The sequence below is a fragment of the Strix uralensis genome, chromosome 1 (assembly GCF_047716275.1).
Source record: "Strix uralensis isolate ZFMK-TIS-50842 chromosome 1, bStrUra1, whole genome shotgun sequence".
Classification (NCBI taxonomy): Eukaryota; Metazoa; Chordata; class Aves; order Strigiformes; family Strigidae; genus Strix; species Strix uralensis.
In genome coordinates, this window is record NC_133972.1 from 102,780,454 (window position 1) to 102,794,294 (window position 13,841).

Genomic DNA, 13,841 nt, shown 5'->3' on the forward strand with positions numbered 1-13,841 from the left:
AAAGAAAATCTATGCTCAAACAGTTATGTGGCCTTGTATCCAATGAGTGCAAAGGTTTATTAGTCTAATTAATTGAGACAATCCTCTTTTATAAAAAAAGTTGCAAGTGAAATATTCCTAAGAATTCGTGGCTTACTTGGTTGCTTTACTTCTCCAACAAGCTATTCATGAAAGAATTATATACTGTATCTATACGGAGCAGACTCTTTCCATACATGTGTGCCTGCTTAGATAAAATACAAGCTGCAGTCATAGGTGATTTTTTTTTTTTTAAAGGATTTAAAAGGTCAGTAACATTTTTATGCAACTCTTCTTCTTTAATAAAGCCTCAGTAAAACCATATAGCCAAAAATGCTTTATTTCACCATTAGCCGTATAACTAATAAACATAAAATTGTGGCTGTAATATTTTTGTTCAAAACAGTTCCAAAACCCAAGAAAACTATACTGAAAACATTAGCCATTACTTTATTCCTATAAAAATAAAAAAGAAAAATGATACATTCAAGAAGTGTCTACATTTTTAAACAATAAATTAAGCTTTGAAATATCAACATCAATTTACATTTCATATGATTTAAAGAAAAGTACAGCTTAGGATACAAAATTAACTCTTTCCTTACCTTCCAAATACATCATATACATCCTTGCATTCCTTTAATGCACTGGCACCTAAGATCTCAGAAGAAGAAACTATAGAGTGCTACAGAAACAACCATTTAAAAGAAAAAATAGTCATAGTGGCTGAATGGATATTATTTTTCAAGGTTTTTCTACATCTCTGACAAAAACCGCTAACTGAACATATATGAAAATACACAGGTAGTGACTAGAATTGTGGAATCTTTTGCAAAACTTGCAAAAAAACCCCAAACTTTGGCTTTCCCAATGTTATGTAATTTATTCCAGTACTATTAAGCACACTTCTGTATCAGTTGCAGTGAAGGTCAATTTTAACCAGTCATCAATTTTTATTATGAATGCCTGGCAGATTTTCAAAGCCTTGATAGGACTGTGCCCATTATTTATGTTGCATTTCTCTATTAAGTTTAAATAATGAAGTGTGAAAACCTAAATAAATTATATTTAGTACTCACTGCACAGTTCACTGGAATATAAGCATTCATACTTGTAATTTATTTTGCAAAATCTGAATTTGAAATATATTTACATTTGAGCGCATATACCAATTCCCCACCTAATTTCTACAGACAGTGATTTAATTTCTATTAAAAACTAGGAAAGCAACAGTTATACCAGGTTTGCATTCATGTATGCGAAGCTCCGAATTAGAAGGGCACTGAGCAAGAATAACTCAACTGCTACCACGTTAACCTGCTGCTTAATTGAAGCAAATGATGCCCATGAAAATTAACACTGCTGGTCTGAGCTTTTTTTTCCTGGAATGAAGTAGGGCTTCACTGTTCTTGCAAACTCATATAGATACACTTGATGATACTTTAAATTAGACCACTCAGGTTAGATAATACAAATACAACCCCACTAAGGTAAATATAGACTGCTGATGTACTGAGCAGGCTTTCAGTCTCTTCCCTAAGGAAGGAAGCCCTTTCTCCTTCCATTCTGCAGCAAGGACTTCTGAACCAGGATTGCAATCACCCCTTTGCAAGAAAGTTGAGAAATTAATCAGGCTCTTAAGTCAATGGCAACTTTTCTGTGCTTTAGTGGGTATACTGCTTACTAGCTGAGAACTAGTTTGGTTTATGACTACATATGATGCAGTCACAGCAAAGAAGATACTTTAAGCAGCCTGGGTTTTTTTTACAGAGAAACTATTTTTTACCTTGTAAAAGGTATAAGCATGTTTTGTACAGATTTTGGTAAACAGACCTTCCTTACTTGAAGATTCAGATTTTAATGTTGTTTTTTTAAAGTATTAACTCTAGCTTAGCACAAGATGACTTCCCGATGCTTGGGAGAACAAGCTCCAAAGACTTTCTATTTACAAAACGGTTATTCTGCAAAAGGCTGATAGAAATATGCTGTTTGACTGGCTTCAGTTGGTAACTGATGTTAGGTAATGGATTTAATAGATCTAGCAAAGCATCTATTTCCTGTTAGCACGCATGGCAACCTCACGTGTTACCCAGCCACATGCGGATTCCATTTATGTCTCAGAAAAAGACACCAAATGAAAACAGCCAAAATAATTTTTAGAAGGAAAATATTCCAGTTTTGTTTAATGTTACTTAGAAGCACAAAACAGTAAATGAGGAAAAAGTTCAACTTAAAATTATTTTCTAGGTCAGTCTTACAAAAATTAAATCCCACCAACAGTAGGGCTCCTCAGTAAAGAAATTGTTCCAAGAGAAGTGATGCATTTAAAACATAGAAAAGTGTTCTGCAAAGGGGAAAATCCCTTGCCTTTCCTACCCCTACCTTACCTGTTAAAAACATTTTCATCCTCACTTTTTTTTTTTTTTAAATATAAACAAGGTCTTATCTGCCCAGAACAAAGCATTTCCTACACGCTCTTTCAAAATATCTTTATGATTTTTACCACAGTTAGCAGCACTGTTGAAATTCCTCAGAGAGGACTCCAGTTCAGGCTGGTCTGAACACCACATTGCATCTTCACCAGGTGTAAGTAACACCATATCTTAAGCAACAGCAACATCCCTTGGCTTGTCTATGACAATGCCAGTTTTACAGTTGTGGGAAACCTCAAAGTGTTTTTATAAGGTAAAACAATGACAACTTAAGAAACATCATAAAAGCTAAGAAAACAGAATTTGAGCAACTAAGAGCAAACTGAAGTGTTTCATTAATGTCTATTAAAACATTATTTTTAATATTTTAAATAAGAATTTCATTAAAGATTCAAAACCTGCAGCTAAGCTCAAAATAACAGTCTAAGACTCTTGCCCAAGGCCCTTTTGCAAGTAATCTGCAACAAAATTAGGAGTCAATAAAGGCACATTCTACTCCCCATTTCCAAAGCCACCTCTTAAGATGAATTTGTCTTTAAAAAAAAAAAGACAATAGTTACTAGTCTCTTAACTATAGCCAAAAGAGTGTCAACAGTCCACACAATCTGCTTTATCCATTATATTCTTGGTCTTCAACAACTACTCAATCAAATCAGACCACTGCTGTCACAGGGTTAGTCTGAGCTGAAACATAGTTAAATCTATCATGTGCTACTCCTTCCTTTTCATTCAGAGAAACTTACTTTTTTCCTTTCTTCTTTTTCTTTTTTTTTTTTTTTTGAAGATGACAAGTTCCAGTGATTGTGGATACAATTGTTTGAAGCCTGTACAGGTACTGAACAACTGGAACATTAAATATGTTAAAGTACACTAAAACTAAATCATATTGCATTAGATTGCTATATTTAAACTTAATATAACACTATTGTTAAAACAGACAGTCATCTGAGACGGCTTAACACTATCAGTGTCAGAACTTAAATGCAAGAGAATCCATTTAATCAAAACATGTTTTATATAATGAAATAATCATTCACTTGGCTTTCAACTGCCTTTGAAAAGAGTATTTCATGACACAGCTTTACCTTCTATATAGTTTCAATTAATAAATACTTTGAACCAAGTAGACTAATTGCAGGTTACCAATTGAAATACAAACATTTCCCACTGCACGTTCTTTCTGGAAAGGCTTTACATGAATGAGTAAAATAAACTTCCACTTAAATGCTACATTTCAGAATATGACAATAAAGCCATTATCAGTGAAATAGCTATGCTTAAATTTTAATTGATTGAATGTGAACCATGTGTGTCTATTTTCAACATTTTCAATCAGTGGACCGTTTATGCATTTAGTTTGACACGTAAGAACACTATCTACAGGGAAGAACTTTTGTTGTAAAACAGTATCATATTATGCTTATAATAAAGCAAATGCATAGTTCATTAGATATCTCAGAACTACAGTTCTTTTGAAATATATATTTTTAACCAAGTATTGCATAGCAGAAAAAAGGAGGGGAAAAAAAAAAGAGAACCAACTTAAAAAAATAAGTGTATATGAAGAGCTATTGCTGAATTCTTAGGTACATTTTGATTGCATTTAATTTAGTACCAACACCTAAAACCCAGAATTATTAAAAGCAAAACCTTGGATTACAAAATAAATTTTGTTGTTGTTGTTGTTCCATAACACCACCACTATTCAAGGTTTGGTTGTATTTTAATGATTCATATTTCATACATCCTGTTACACAAAAGGCATTCATGGTTTACGGCACCATTTTTCTTATTTTCAATACACGGTGAGATCTGTCCCTCCCTCCTCTGTCTCAGAAGTGTTCCCCTGTGATATTTCTGAAAACACTCTAAAGAGGCATTTTACTTACTTCTATATCAAATATAAAGCCACTTAGCTAAAATTTAATTCTGAAGAATAAATGTTAGTGTTTTTCACAGTGATGAAAACCTCAAAGGCTTCTTACTCCCTCTTCATCCACCGCCATGATAGGAATTTTCAATACTTGTCGTCATGATTACACAAGCACAGGCAAAAATCGAGGTTAAATTGTTTATGCAGGTTTTACAGAATCTTGACTTCACAGCATTTTCTGCTATTTGTCAATTGCTTGACAGTTAAAAATTGTTAGGAGTTTTAACTCCTACAAAAAAAATAAAAATCAATCAACTCTGTGTCTTTTTAATTTCCTAATTCTTGTGGAAACAAAGGCCAGCATTAAGAAGATGTTTTCATAATTATGCTTTCATTGCAAGATCAGATCTGAGGCATACATCATTCAGTGCAAAGTCATCACACACTACAGAGAGAAGACAAAACCCCCTTCATTCTCCCCTGTGGACCCTACAGGTACATGTGCAAAACCCAGCAAGGCTGAAATAAAGATGGACACAATGTACAAGATACTTGTGTAGTTAATATTTGCTCTATGGTTTTACAAAAAAAAAAATCAAATATTACAGAAATTACTATTTTTATAGCTTTGCGTGGTCTCTCAGTGCCCAACAATTTCAAACAAGTTATTAAAATCCAAATTAGAGTTCACGAATGATATTACTGAAACCATCTAAGTTTACCAGAACAAGAGCAGCATTTGTTGTCACAATATAACCACCATCCTTTAAACACACACATAATAATGTAAGTCAAGCCTATACCATGTATCTTGAGACTGAAGTTATATAAGGGATAAATTTACAGTGTTTTAGTAAATACATACTCAACATGAAGAAACATAAATTGCAATAGGAATATAGCAATAACAAACACAAACTGTAAGTTTAATCAAGTATTTCCATGAAAGAAACAGATGTCACAGAGATGCTCTAAATATTTTCTTGCTATTTATTTTCTTGCTTTTTAACTTCTTGCCTTTTTAACTTCTTGATAAACCATTAATTGCATGTCATGCCAACTGCAAGGGATGACTGAGACCTGGGCACAACAAAACTTAAAAAAAACCCCAAAACCAAAAAAGAAATGTCTTAACAGAAAAGCACACACAAAACAAAAGGAAGGCTTTTGTTAACCACCCAGCAGGCACAGATTCTTTAGAGCCCACTACTCCTCAAGTGAGAAAAGAGCCACTAGATTTTCTCACTGCTCAATATTATCCCTAACAGCAGCAGGCAGCCTGCACTTGTACAAGACTTTTCCACGTCCATTTTTCAAAAAAGCTTTCTGAGCAACATGTGCATGTCCAGTATCATTTTACATTTGGAATCACAGACAGATTGGGTGACCTCATGCAGTTTAGCAAGTGAAGAGTGTACCAGAGTTATGGTTTCTTGCCTTCCAGTCTGTGCCCAATCAAGCAAGAGGATAATAATCCAAAACATTACAAAAACTTGGTGAAAGTAAAATCTGGAATGCAGTATATAAGAATGAGCACCAACCTATTCACCCTTCAATGTAACAAAGCCAAGAAACTTTCCATGTTGCCAATTACCCTGCGTGTTCCAATTAAAAATCTTTTGATCAATAAACAGTAACCATGTATCTTCTTTACCTGTAACTAATAATGTGATCTTGAAGAAAGGACCAAGCCTAAAGATGACAAGGGTCAGCCATTTAGCACATCCTACATTCACTTTTCAGCTATCTCCTGGGGAAAAAAATATAACCTTCTGGTAACATGAGAGATGCATATTGTACAGCTGTGGCAGTTTCTATAATGAAACTCCAGATATAAATGATAATATCCATAATACAAACCATAATTCTAAAATATATCTGAATATGTGTGTGTATATATATATATCTATCTCTATCTAAAAAGAAAATTACTGGTTTTCCTCTTTTATACACATATAAACATCTGGCTAATATGCCCCATAAAAATTTTTCCTTATTTAGGACTAATCTTTTAAATAACAGAGTTTTAAACAGTCCCTTAGAATATTTTTTTAAAAACACCATTCAAAAATGAAGAACTATCTCAGGGTAGTCAAAAAGCACACACAAAATAAATTAACATCATACAAATGTGGTTATATTGTTCAGAAAGTCCAATTCTCCCATTTGAAATGAAATGGAGACCAGTGTACCTTAGGGTGAATTATTCATCAATGTACAAACTCGTTCTCTCTTTCCATGTAAATCTTCATGCGAATTTAGCTGCATTTCCATAAAGCAAGAAACACAGTAAATCTGCAGAACTCTTGCAAAAGGGAGTTGTGTTTCACTGGATAGAAGCAGTTTTTGCTGAAGGGCAGCAAGTCAGCATTTTATCACCATCTGAACACTAGCAACACCTGTGCCCTTTTAAGCTTCACACCTTGAATTAGCAGCAACATACTTGAGGGGTTCAGTAGTAATTTTTCTTCCAGTATTGGATTAGACTACTTTGCATATACAGTAAGTCAAAAGTCTAGTACTTGTGTGCAACATTAATCCACATTTACATCTGAGGACTCATAAATACACATGGAAACAAAGGTGACAGAGAATTAAACCTCGTTTTAAGTTAAAATGTTTTCAGTCCACATATAGAAACAGCAGTGAAAAACAAGTATAAGATGGACAGCAGAAACAGGAGTACAATAACTGAAACTCTAAGTAGGTCACTGTTAAAAGGGCAAGCTGAAATTAAAATTGATCAACAGAAGATGTAGACTGTACCATTTGCATAAATGCTTAAATGCAGCATTATTTTGCACATCACATACAGCAGATGTGATTTCTAAAAAGCATATTATAACAGCTGGCGTACTTGCTAATAGATTTATGGTAACCGAATACTTAATTTCTCCAGTTGTTAACGTACAGTAGTTATGCATTAGCCTTTAAAGCTCTTCCGTCAGCCTTTTAGAAGTCAATGTTACACTTCCATGAATATTTAGCATTCCAGTAAGAAAGTTACAAATATTCACCTTCAATGAGCTTTCATACAATACAAAGATACTAAATACCTTCTTAAGCTGAATCATTTCAATACTATGAGTTTTCTTTTCGCTATCTCAAAGGAAACACAAGGACCTTTGTAACTTCTAAAGTGAAGGGTGTTTTAAGGCAGTAAAAGATATGTACTAAGGTTTCCATGATTGTTTATGGTTGTCTATGTGAATAAAGCATATTACACACAATTGCTCTCATATATTTATCTACATGACTTTGTTATACTGTACATGATTTAGCAATCTTGAGAAATTTAAAGTGCCACAGTTCAAATGTGCTCATCTGTCTTTTCATGGGCTTCTAGTCCATTCTAGTTGCTTTCAGAAATAAGCCCTTGCTTTACTTAAAGAGCAGTCTTTTTAGGGGAAAAAAGGAATTCATCCTTCACTGCTGTGCTAACTGGAATCCAGTGGTCGAACCAATCCTTCTTTGTAAACACGAAGAATAGCTTCACAAACAAATTTGTATTGACTCTGTATAAGAAAGAAAAAACAAAACCAGTTATGGATGGTTAAACTCCTGATTATACAGTAGCATTGAATAGGACTAATAGTCCCACTGCTTCCTTTTTTCCTGGACAGTGACAGGAGAGGATATACAAAGATGGAAGGAGAAAATCCAACTCTCCTGGCTGTGTTCACAGTAAACAAATGTAACATTTACTCTTCTTTGAAGGAAAAGCATTAAAAATCTCACACCAAGGAAAACACAATCCCCAAATTTAAAAGAACACATGCTTAAATTTAAGCGAATAGGACTTATTTGAAAAAGCTATGCATATTTATATGATTCTCTGACTAAGTTTAACTAGTTATTTATGTTCTTTACACATCTCATCTTTTTTTTTGGCAGTTATATGAGTATTACAAGTATTCTAACCTTTCCAATCCTGCAGTTACATATTACTAGGCACATTTAAGTTAAGTGACCAAAACTATGTTCAAAGTTACCATACAGGATATATAGGTCTAACTGCCTTGCTAAAAACTGTTGTTTTTTGGTTTTGTTTTGTTTTTTTTTTAAACCACCTACACTATTGCAGAGGATGGAACACTTTATTTTCAATTTGTGATCAGACCACACATCTCCTTTTGTAACAGAATGGGATCAAAACCTTTGGAATGAGTATTTTTTAAGAGTAGCAGCCACATTAATTCTTCTGTCACCCAACATTTTGAGCTCATTTAGTTCTTATAAAGTCTTCACAATTTAGATTAATTAGATTTTCTGAATTATATTATTAGAAAGATTATTTCTTCCACGACCTCGTGATGTACCTATTTGTTAAAAGCAGTTAGCCTGTGAGCCTCGTTCTGAAAAGTGATACAAGGAGACATTATCAATAGGACTAGTGCAGAACAAAAAGTCATAAAAATTTGTTCAGGCTAGGTGGATTAACACAATCCTGAGAACATAAGATGATGAAAACTTAAAAGAATTTACAAAGATCAAAGTATACCTCTCCTCTTCTCTGAAAGTACTTTTCACTATTGTCAGACCCCCAAATGAACACCTTTCTCCTAAGCTCCGTATCATATATTGAGAAGCGCAGGTTCACTTTTCTAAATCCCTTTTAATACCTTTGAAATGTTCTCCCAGCTGCCCTTGTATGTCAGCTCTCATCAACTCTCCAGGAGCATCTAGAAACATTCCCCCAATATGTCTCAAAGGACAGCGATAAAAGATAATGTTTGGACTGTGAAGGACTTTAGGTTGCATTTAAATACTAGTATTTAGGAATGTTATTCTTGTCCATAACGTGCCATACATTTTCTCTTAAGTACAGAAAAACATAAGGAAAACTGGGGGATGAAAATTAATTTTCTGCATCTTGATTTTCCTGCCTTTTCTTTCAACCCTTCAGTCAACTACTCCCACCTTCAGTATCACTCTGTTCTTTTGTCTTTATTTCTTAATTACCTTGACTTTTCTCTTCATTGTTATTGTCATTTGCATATTTCTACTGCCTGAACAAGCCAAGTGTGATATTTAGCGCTCTGTTCAATAGTTCAGTTAACTTGTGTGATCAAGTTACTGAACAAATAAGAATGAGCACTTCAGCATTGCTTCCTCTGACTCAGACTGACTACTTGTTTTCTTTGCTCTTATCTGTTGCATGTATTCTTACTGCTCACTCAGCTGATAACTAGTTCTATTATGTACATCCTAAAGCACTGCTTTTCGTACTGTTTAGTACCTCTAATTTCTCTTTAATGGAATGTAATGGTTAGTTTTTATTTTTTAATTTTTTTTTTAATGAAAGGCTATACAGTTACACAAATTTTCTTGTAGCTTTATTTTGGTCAAAGCTTTTGTTTTGCTATTCCTGATGACCAAATTACAAGTCTTTAAGAAACTACAGCTTTTGCGTGATTAATAGCAGACACTAAACTGAACAGTTAATAGCTCCGATGAGTCCATTCTTACTACTGAGTATGCCCTGTCTGACATTAACTCACAACATGCATCTGGCTATGCGTTTCATCTTAGAACTGGAGCACACATACAGTCCTCGCAGGGCAGCTGAACATGCTTCAGGAAAGGCTATTACAACTGAGCAATCCCTAATGGCTTCTCCTAGAAGCTCTAAGCTGAGTATATGAGCAGTGAGGCTAACTGGAATTCAGGCATGGGAATGCAATGGAGCACTGAGTATAGATCAAAATGTTAACGTGCAGCTCTTTGGTATTGTTTTCTCACAGCTGCGTGCTTGCTTCTGTGGCTCATTTACAGCACAGTATGCCAATTCTGCTCATTGGCTTTTTACAACAGTATCTGCATACTTCAGAAATAACAACTGAATTGAGTTTCACAGTATTGCTGCTACAAATCATCCCTCTCCTGATTGTACCGATAGTGAACTGTGGAACACAGCAAGCGAAGTACAGGATCCTATTTTAGATACTCAGTTTTTGACACTCAGGGTCTGATTTGTCAGTGTATTTATCACTATTCCCCATATTCTTCTGTTACATCAAACTGTAGAGTGCAAGGACGATTTCTGCTGATTTCTATTGTAACAGCTTTCCTGCAAGCTGGAGTTTACTTCAGGTTCTCATGTCTGATTCTCAAAGAGATGACCACTTCTAGCAAGTTTAAGCCTGAACTTGCTCAGTTCATATTAGAAACTGAGGCGCGTAGAGAAGTACAACTCCAGAAGTCAACATTCAGCTTCCTTAAACTTGAGGCTAGTGTTTCTTATCTCATGACATCCTTTGTCATATGTTCAGCTTCCATTTCCACAAGGAACAGGCAGGGGACTACTCAGACAACTCCCTCCTCAACCATACAGTCCTGATGCACTTCCAGAGAGCGCACTCATACTACAATGAATGAGAGCCCCAGCAACATGCATGAACAATCCCTGCTCACAGAGCTAACGTTACACAAGCAACTGTAATTCCTGACACCTTCACACCCTTCGGTAACTCAAGACTTCTCCTCCCATCTAGTCAACCATAAAGCTAGCTCCTGCAGTCATTAATCTGTTAATGAATAGAATTTGTCTTCTCAAGTTACCTTCTTCCTTCCCTTGATGAAGTGGAAGCCAAGCCATTTTCCTTTGAAGATGACAGACAGAAATGCCCAATTTAACTGTTGACTTTGTGGGTCTAGACTCCTTTGCTTCCATTTGTCATAAGGCATTTAGGTCTTCCAAGATAACCCACACAATATTCTGTCATCCAACTTCTACTCAAGAAAGTAGAGCCTCCCATCCTTCATCCTTAGTCTCTAATGTTGATATGTTAATTTCCAAATCTGTCACAAAATTTCCCCTCATGATTTCAAATTGTCTTTGAACCAGTTCCATCTTAAAATCAGCTTCTACTTTCATATTTCAGTTACTGATACTACCCAACTTATCCTGAATTTCATTCTTGCCCTTTGTTTTTCCAAACTAGAGTAGTGGAACAATTAAAAAAAAATACACATATTGTTCCTAATGAATTTCTACTCCTAAAGTGGCCCCTTAAACAGCTACTTCCTCTCTTCAAATCATACCACAAACTGTTTAATTTTACCTTCAGTTTAATAACTTCCTATAAGGCTCTGTACTAGAATGAAAAGCAAAAAATTATTCTAGCTCCTTGCAAGTCTGACTTTGTGCATTCTAACTACTTGCAATGTATAGAAATCAATTATCTTTTAATGGCAAGGTAGGGCATATTTACAAAAATTTAAATACACGCCTCACAAGCAAAGCAGCTTTTGCCACCACACTATGTTATGCCAAAGATAGGAAGTATGAAATACAATATAATGCAACTGAACACTCATACAACAGATAATTTTAAAATTTTTTTGATCTTTTATAAACTGGACAAGTGCAGTATATACACAGAAACTGAGGCTTCCTCTCCATCACTTACTGATGTTTGCACCATCATAGCTCGCTGGTCTCGCATTTTTCGTACAATATCCAGTGGATAAACAGGTTGGTTTCTTTCAATTAAGCACATGGCTGTTTCCATAGTGACCAATACGCCAGTGCGACCAATTCCAGCGCTGTGAAATGTAACAGAAAAACAGTCTATAAAATAAGGTTTTTGCAATGCACCAGATTCATATCACAGTCTTAATACTAGGATGCTAAATAGCCTTAGAAATTACAGGAAGACCTTAATAAAATTGTAACAGAGTGTGAAGCTTATCTTTAAAGCAACTTCAGTAATATTTCCTGCCAATTATTAGAAAGAAAATAATTTTTATATAAATAACACTAAAACCTCACTTAAAGTAAATAGATTTTTAACAATTATAGCTGCTTACAAATCTAAATGTACTGGTTTGGTATTTTTGACTAAAAAAAGGGAAGAGCTAACTGACTGCTTTTTGACAGGCACTTGAACAGCAGAAAAAAAACCCTTTGCAATACCGTTCAAAATTAGGTTATAACAATAGTAGAGGATAAAAATGGAGAAAAATTTACAGTACAGATTATCAGCTCTGTGATAATTACATGACTAAGCCATTTCACCAAAAGGTTGCAGGAGAAAGGGGAAGAAAAGAAACTCATCCTTTAGATACAACACCAGCGCTTCTGTTTTCAACAGTGAATGCTGGTATTGCACAGTTCAACATTTTCATCTAATCCAAGGAATCTCCTGTCTTGCGCACAAACTTTTCAAAGCAAATGCTTATTCTAAGGCTGAAGCAAATCTCTAATCAGAATTTTAAAACACAAGTACCTGCAGTGAACAAGAACTGGCTCATTCTCTATTCTCTTTGGCCTCATACAAGTCACAAACTCCAAGAAGTCCATGGAGTCATCAGGAACACCATGATCAGGCCAAGCAACGTACTGGAGATGAGTGATGGTGTGTTGTTGTTCTGTCTAAAATACAGTAAGGTTTTCAAAAAGCATTCAGTGTTATGACTCCTATACTGATGTTTACTAGATACAAATCATACTTTTCACAGTAATTCTGCAGATGCTATAAGATGCATATGATGTAGAAAATGTTTGTCATTTTAAAATTCAGAGTAAAGTATGAATGTGTAATTCTTATAAAGCATGCAAAAGGCATAGCATTTTCTAAATAAATGAGGTATCCAGTTAAAAATCTGTTTAGATCACAGAAGTTACATTTTTTTAATTTATTGATGGTTGACTTATTATACCTTGACATCACTGATTCACCTGAGGTAAAATGCTACAAGACTTATGCACAGTAGTATTATATAATAGTTTAGAACAGGTTGGAAGAAACAGCTGAAAACAGGAGAACTATTGAAAACAATATCAAAATAACAGGCGCTTGGGGCTATGCAATCTATTCTAAATATGTATGTCTGTGTGTACTTACAGATTCAGTGATAATATAAAGTTGCCTGCAACATTTGCTAAGTCTGTTTTCTGTTAGAAAACAATATATATATTGTTCACACATACATGTTCATTATACATATGAGTGACTTCTGTATGACCCATATAGGATACTTTTCTGTATGGGAGCAACATAATTAGCTAAGATTCTGCTGTATGAAGAGCTCTTTTTTCATTCAATTATACCTGAAAAAATGGTTTTACAAAAGTTCTTTCAGTTTAGATTTTTGTTAACTTTGATTACGAAATCACTCAATCATCTTTGCATTCAGATTGGGCTAAACTGCTTTTACAGATGTAACCAGTGATTAGGTGGGAAGGAAAAAAAACTAAGACACTACTGAGCTCTGCTGCATCATGCAATGAGGATCTCACTCTTTACAAATGGAGACAAAGCTTCATGTTCCTTTATTTCTTCCACATGTTTAGCAAGTTAAACTGTTAGCTGCATTTTACTGATGTCCATTACTAGACTTAACATTTAACACGCTATTGAGATAAAACTCTCCTTTATCACTGTATTAGTCTATAACAGCTGGCGTCTCCCTGTGGCCCATGCAAGAATGTTTTCACGATGCTAGTGACTTTAAGAGGTTTTTTTTCCTTTTTTCTTAAGTGCAAACTACTGAAATATATGACCTGTTTTAAA

General features: G+C 34.6%; 1 protein-coding gene across 3 annotated transcripts in view; it reads right to left on the bottom strand.

Moving 5' to 3' along the window:
• Positions 1 to 342: 342 nt before the first annotated feature.
• The window catches only part of PTPN3 (protein tyrosine phosphatase non-receptor type 3), a 136,288-nt gene continuing 122,789 nt past the window's right edge, over positions 343 to 13,841 (bottom strand). For all 3 annotated transcript variants that reach the window (XM_074875510.1, XM_074875519.1, XM_074875528.1), the window contains 3 exons: positions 12,555 to 12,700; positions 11,736 to 11,871; positions 343 to 7,838 (listed from right to left, as the gene is read on the bottom strand). In XM_074875510.1, coding sequence (XP_074731611.1) covers positions 7,761 to 7,838; positions 11,736 to 11,871; positions 12,555 to 12,700 — 360 coding nt within the window. In that variant the 3' untranslated portion in view covers positions 343 to 7,760. The remainder of the gene's footprint in view (positions 7,839 to 11,735; positions 11,872 to 12,554; positions 12,701 to 13,841) is intronic.